Source organism: Argentina silus (assembly GCF_951799395.1).
Source record: "Argentina silus genome assembly, chromosome: 3".
Lineage (NCBI taxonomy): Eukaryota > Metazoa > Chordata > Actinopteri > Argentiniformes > Argentinidae > Argentina > Argentina silus.
In genome coordinates, this window is record NC_139657.1 from 26167934 (window position 1) to 26174995 (window position 7062).

The window sequence follows — 7062 nt, forward strand, 5'->3', positions numbered from 1 at the left end:
ATGTGATGTACGTGACAAATAACATTTGATTTGATTTGATTTGATTTGATTTGGTGTTGTTAAATGCTAGACATGACAAGATTCAACAAGTGGTCATCAATGAAACTCTCAACACCAGCTACTATCACCAACATAGTTTGTCCGTCTACTGGTCTCCATTTTGGATCTCTGGCCTTATAATCTATGTCACAAAGTGGCAGGTTGGTGTGGCTGTCATCTAAAGAAAAACAGGTATCTCACATTTCAAGATCATGACTTATTATCAAGTCCCATTAGATTTCGGTTTGATCTAAAACAGTTTCCCAAATGATGTCTGACAACAGCAGACACACCAGGGGACAGACTGAAAGTGGTGTCAATCTCTTAAGCAACACTCTAATAATAGTAACCACAAAGAGGCTTAACTCTTGTCCTGCACATTTAAGTAGAGCTGCAAGTAGGGCTGTAGTGTTTATGTATGTTCAATAGTAGCCGATACAGTAAAATGGCACTGGCCTTCTAAACTTACTGTGAATACCAGGAGTAATGGTGAATATCATAAATAGATGTTGGCCATTGCTTAAAAATATTTTCTATATTTGGCATATGGATTTAATGCTGGTTCCACCGTTTTAGACGTTGAAAGCTGTTTCGTTTCATTATCAAATTAAATGACCATCTCAACACAAATGCATGCCTTACCTGCTTATTCAAAATTACCAATAGTGTCTGGTTTATTTTCTTGTCTCAGAAAAAGGCACTCTCCATTTTTTGTTGATAAATGGATGTCAAACTTCCTCGGGCTCCATTGATGTCGACGTTAACAACTGCCGTCGCAATTCCGACCTGCAAGCTGACTCTAAGCACAGATCTGTGGAGTGAAAGGATTATCTCATCAGGGTTCACTAGACTTTATACAGTGCATCCCAATATTCACAGATCGGAGATTATCGACTGCTGAGACTGTCCTGATCTTGAAAAAGTGACGTAAGCATTTCAGCACTTGGACAGTTCCAGCGCGTGATATTCACCCGATCACCAAGATCAGTGTCATTAACCCTGCTAGTTTGTTTTTATAAACGTTATTATAATGCTAATTCTTACGCATTAGGCTTCTGCTAGCAGCCTGAATAGTCATAGAAATATTAAATTAAAGTTTATAGTCAATTTGTAGAAGAAGATAATCTTTTATTATTTATTGGTGACGTGTCTTTGGCTGGCTTACAATGGCTAACTGACACTGAGTATCTTAATGAAGAGTTTACATGATGCATTCATAATATGACCTATAACAGTGATCTGATACCTCCTCGGTTCACAACGAGTGCATTTGTTTTAAATGCAAATAATGTCTAAAACTGTGTGTGCGTGTGTGTGTGTGTGTGTGTGTGTGTGTGTGTGTGTGTGTGTGTGTGTGTGTGTGTGTGTGTGTGTGTGTGTGTGTGTGTGTTTTGACGGGGGTGGAGCTGACAATCATAGAATGAGGTAGCGTATTCCTCCGCTGCCTCCCCTTTGCTGGAGCAGCGGCTGGGTTGGCTTCAGAATTTTCAATTTCCAGGACCTGGCAGTCTGCTCCGCTGGAGGGTTGCAGACAACTATCCCATCCAACTCCCTGCAGCAAACAACAAACAAACGCAACAGTTCGAAATGTTACTTCATGGAATATTTCTTAATAAAACGCGCACATTGAGGGAAAAGCACTGACTTCAGATGTGATTTTTCTTTCTCCATGTGCTTTTCTATGCGCGCCTCTTGGGTGAAAGCGCACGAGTAGCCCCGTGGCTCACTTTTGGAAGTCACCATGGCGTATCCTCAGGGTTTTTTGTTCCAGCCGTCGGTTTCCTTGGCTCTCCATTCCTGTCCCACGTTCAGCTCCAGTGTGATATTAGGACCGAGGACTGAGGAACTTGGCCGGTCGTCTTCAGGATCAGCCTTCGCGCCGTACGCGGGATCAGCCGCGTTCAATAGTTCATCGCCTAACTTCAACTCTCACCTTCAATACAGCGGAGAGTCGAGGGCAGCAGGAACGTTGAACTCGTTTGTGGTGAGTCTGTAATGCAATGATGATGTACTTAGCTGAAAGTAAAAACGTTTTGCCTCCACCATTTGGACATTTCACCCACACTAAGAACAGGCTTGAGTTTGCTATTGTATTTCTGAGGCGACTAAAGTCAAGAATCCATGCTGTGCGTAAAAGTCATGTTCTATAAAATCAGCTTTAATGTATTTGTCATAATGAAATCTGCCCTTTATTTACATTGTATCTATGTTTTGGGGGATTAAAATGCCAAATATAATGTATTTACTTCGTAATAGCCTTGCTACTCCGCGAAATGTGAGCATGCAAACAGATTGACGTTCCATAATCAATCATAAACTGTTTTTCAATCCTGGGCACATAGTAAAAAAGTTTCCTATTGCAAATGTAAAATGTTTCATGAACGATAAATCCACTTTTCACCTTCGTTAATCGAAGTTCTTATATTCTTTCTAGGGCTCTGCATATGACCCTTCGTCCGGGATCACTGGCTCGCTAGAGTATCACCCGTTCGGTGGGGCCTTGGGACCTTACCCGTATGGAGACCCTGCCTATCGTAAAAATGCGACTCGGGATGCAACTTCCACTCTCAAAGCGTGGCTTGGCGAACATCGAAAAAATCCCTATCCTACTAAGGGCGAGAAGATCATGCTTGCCATCATTACCAAAATGACCCTCACCCAAGTGTCCACCTGGTTTGCCAACGCGAGAAGGCGGCTGAAGAAAGAGAACAAAATGACTTGGGCCCCCAGGAACAGAAGTGAGGATGAGGAGGAGGATGACAACATTGACCTTGAGAAGAATGATGACGACGAGGAACCGCTCAAGCCAACAGAAGAAATTGGATCAAAGAATGAGTCAGGTTAGTTTTTAAGTCATTTTTCTAATTCAGATTATTCCCACAGTTTGCACTAAAATGTCAGAAGAATCATCGTTTTAATTTGATAAGATATTTATTTAGTAAAGCTGTCCAATGTAGGTCTATCGATGAAACTGTATTTTAAGTTATGCCAATTGCAAAAATATCAAACTCTGTTTTATATATTCTTTTGTGGTTGGATCTTGTTTAACGGTGTGAACCTTATTTATTTAATCTCCTTTAGCTGGACAGAATCCGAATTCGGTGGGAATCCCTCATGAGAAATACAAAGACGAAAATTGCAGCAATAACATGGAATCTGTCTTAACGGATCCGGATTTAAAAGACCATGGAGACAGGAGAGTACCCGAGATACCTGGGACCGCCACCTCGTCTTCCAAACATGGTCAACTTGGAGCGGAGAGGTTTTCAGAGTCGGCGGAGACGCAAAGTCCACCACCAAGACGCACGAATGACACCGGTATCTCCAGCAATGCTACGGCAGTCATTCATTCGCCCCTTCCGGCCCCGAAACCCAAACTGTGGTCGCTCGCTGAGATTGCAACTTCTTCGGATAAATGTAGGCCTAAAGGATGTACCGAGAATTCCCAAACCGCGGGAATCGGACAGCGCACAGAGAGCGCGTCCCGTGCGCCATCTCCATCGTTGGCCTTTCCTCACACAGCAGCCCTTTCTAGACATGTCTATTATGCTTCTCAGTTTTTCCCGGGTTACTCGAACTATGGCACTTATGGACACATTCACAATAGCCCCGGATCCAACGTCGGATCAGCGACGCATTTAAATGGATTACATCAAACTATGTTACATAGAGCCGAGGCATTGGCAAGAGACAAAGTCAGGAGCCAAACACAGCTAGATATTTGTAAAGACTTGTACGAACTAAAGAAAGGTATGACAAATGTTTAGGAAAGCTGTGGGTTATAGACATTTATTTATAATCAATTATTGGTCAAATAAGGGATATTTTCAGAGGGAAAATGTTTTCCCCCCTCACATCTTCTGAATTTAAAATACAACAAAAATAAAAACAAACAATTATTTGAAAATATGAATGTCACATTTCGTTTTGCATTTTATAAAGTTTAACCTTTGGATAAAGTAAAGTGCATTATTTTGTCGCAAAGCCTTGTGAATAAATATTCATTAAAGACGTATAGTTTTATAGATAGAAAGTTTATTGTCTTTTTGAGAAGAAAAACATGTTACTCTGTTTACTTTCATATTATACGTTTGGTACGTTTTGTTATATACAAACTGAATTTATTGTGTGGACTTACTCATCAAATTCAAAAGTCCACATAACGTCCAGTTATATGCAGTTTACATTTGTGCCTTTCAAATACATTTTCCTCCGGTAAACACAAAAATAAATGTACTGGTAAACTCACGAAAAGGAAAGAAAAAAAGGAAAACTAAAGAATGCAATGAACATAATAGTAAACATGGCTTAGTCTATTGATTGTTTTAATGAACATGTTTATCAACATTTCAGAAAGCATATGTCAAATTTCACATTCAGTTTTTCTTATTTCCTCAAATAATGATTATCAAAAAATTACCTGCATGTAATTTCAAGGGTTATAGTGTAGCTAAAAAAAACTATGGAAAAAGTAATCCCCATGTATAGTAGAAAAGCCATGCAAACAGTTAAGTAGATAGCTGTAGGAAATTACATTTGTTCACACCAAAAAACATTTCCTCCTGGGCGCTTTCAATATATGAAATGCTTACATTTTCGGAAGTCATCTTTAAGGAATTAAATGTTCAGATCTATGTTTTCCCCTGAAGGAGGGGATTTCTCTTGGTCCTGTATTTTATCAGGAATAGTAACAGTGAGAGAAGCATGTCAGAGTGTACTCGGCTCTGTGTACTTTGTTTACCATGACTTAAAAGGCTATGTTATCCCCTATATTCAAAGAAAGTGTGTATTTTGTATGGTGCAGAGATCTTTTTATGCAGGACTAATATACTCTGCCCGATGAAGCTTCTTTGTGTATGAGTAATACTGATTTAATACATTGTGATGAGAACCTCCAAACTGAAACATCTCATTATTGAATGCAGTTTCTAGATGCTCTGTAATCCAAAACACAAGATGGTACTGTTCATACATTTAGATCATTCTACTTTCCTTCATATTAAGCTTGATGCTCCAAAAGCCATTTTGAAACTGCAAAGTTTTGATCAGCCAGACAAAAAAAGCTGTAAAGAACTCTATGTGACGAAGGACATCCGTACAGTACATAATCTATTAGTCGGGCTAAATAATAGTGCAAGAAGGGGTAATTGAGTGGAAATAGTGTAGTATTGATCACTGAAACACTGCTAATAATTCTGAAGGATGTATTGGGACTATAGAGTCAATAGAAGAGAGGTGCCTCAGATTTAATGGCGTAATTTCTGTATGGTGGTCCTCTCAGTGCCTCGAGATGTCCTAGCTGTTTCATACCAACACTGACCTTTTTTCTACTGAACCGGAAGTCATATTACATTATCTAAAAACAGGGCTATCTGAAGTTTTTTTTATATTACATAATATAATGTATTGAATTTTTATATAAACAGAAGGTCCGGCAACAATGACACCACAAAAAAACAAAGAGACAGCTAATAATCCCGAAATAAACAGTCCAACCTCACCACTCACACATATACCCGTCCCGTGTTCCCTGAAGAGGCTAGGCTGTATAGAGCCAAAGCCTGGGCACCCTCCTCTCCAATATACTCAATAAAGGGGGCCCAAAGATTGAGACATGCTATATCTCCACAGGTACGGAGTCCATCACACTTTGGTTCCACTGCGGCACTGTGGGAGGCTTCTCAAGGATCCACTAAAGTAAGATACATCGTCTGGCCACAAACAGGAGGATATTCTGTAATTTAGCAGAGTTCAGCTGTGTATAGATCTCAAGTTAGCATGATATAGGTTTAACATCTAAGTTTTTCTCCATTATGATATCAATCTTGTGACAAAGATCATTCCAAAAAGCCCTGATAAGAGGACAATCATACAAAGGCTACAATGGAAATGTGTGACCCCTCGGAAACCTTACACTTATTACAATACTTTGACAACCATAGATTGAAGAGGAGTGATCTGGAGTCTATGTATTTTTCTAAACTGCATCTCTTTAACTCTGTTAGTAGCCAATCAACCAGAGACACCAAAACAAGATATCTCAATAGTTGACACAGGTGGATAGATTATACTCTATAAAATTGTGTTACTGTACCTGTCTGGAAATTAAGTCAGTTCATATGAGAACATACAATATAGATAAATTGTCAATGATCCATTTTTGGACAGTGCTGCCAGATTGCAAGTATATAATTAGAACCACTCCTATCTATTCATCTAAAACATTCACACCAAAGATATAATCTCTGAATTTACTGATTCTCCATCATTCTATGTATGTGTAATAAATTGTCTATTGTTGAAGACGTAACCTTTGATGATTTCATCTATGAATCATTGCAGTTATTGTACATTGCATTTGAAAGGAAAAACATAAACATTACATTTATGGTTATCAGTTTTGTTTGACCAGGGCCCATATGCTGTGCTCTGCCAACTGGGTGTTGGCCTGCCTCTCTACCAGTATGTCGTCCACCCAGGGACAACCCCTAGGACTCACAGCCAGTATGTGGCCCACCCAGGGACAACCCCTAGGACTCACAGCCAGTATGTGGTCCACCGTGGGACAACCCCTAGGACTTCCAGATGTTGGCTGGTAATTTCACCTAACTCCCTGCCAGGCAGTCCCTTCACTCTCTTTTCTCCCTCACAGGATCTGTTCAGAGGAGGAACACCAGGGTGAACTAACAGACCGGTTGTCTTGGCCTATTGTAATGTGCAGCCTCAAAGCATACACACACACAGACACACAGACACACACACACACACACACACACACACACACACACACACAGACACACACACACACACACACATACACACACCTCCCACACCCACCCCAGCCTCAAAACACGCACATGCCCATGATACTATAGCCTAATCTATAAGGACCTAATCTGTGTGGTCTAACGAGATAAGAAATCGATTAACATTATATCATGAACCATACACTCAAGCCAAATTGTATGTAAAGAACAAGGGACAAAAGTGTCATAATGTATCTTTAATACAGCATCCAAATCA

General features: G+C 40.1%; 1 protein-coding gene across 1 annotated transcript; it reads left to right on the forward strand.

The window, feature by feature from the left end:
- Positions 1 to 1780: 1780 nt before the first annotated feature.
- On the forward strand, positions 1781 to 3806 carry irx5b (iroquois homeobox 5b; the record flags this gene model as incomplete). The annotated part of the gene is made up of 3 exons (XM_083666778.1): positions 1781 to 2023; positions 2474 to 2879; positions 3121 to 3806. 3 exons carry the CDS (start codon positions 1781 to 1783, stop codon positions 3804 to 3806), a joined length of 1335 nt encoding a protein of 444 aa, XP_083522904.1.
- Positions 3807 to 7062: the final 3256 nt, after the last annotated feature.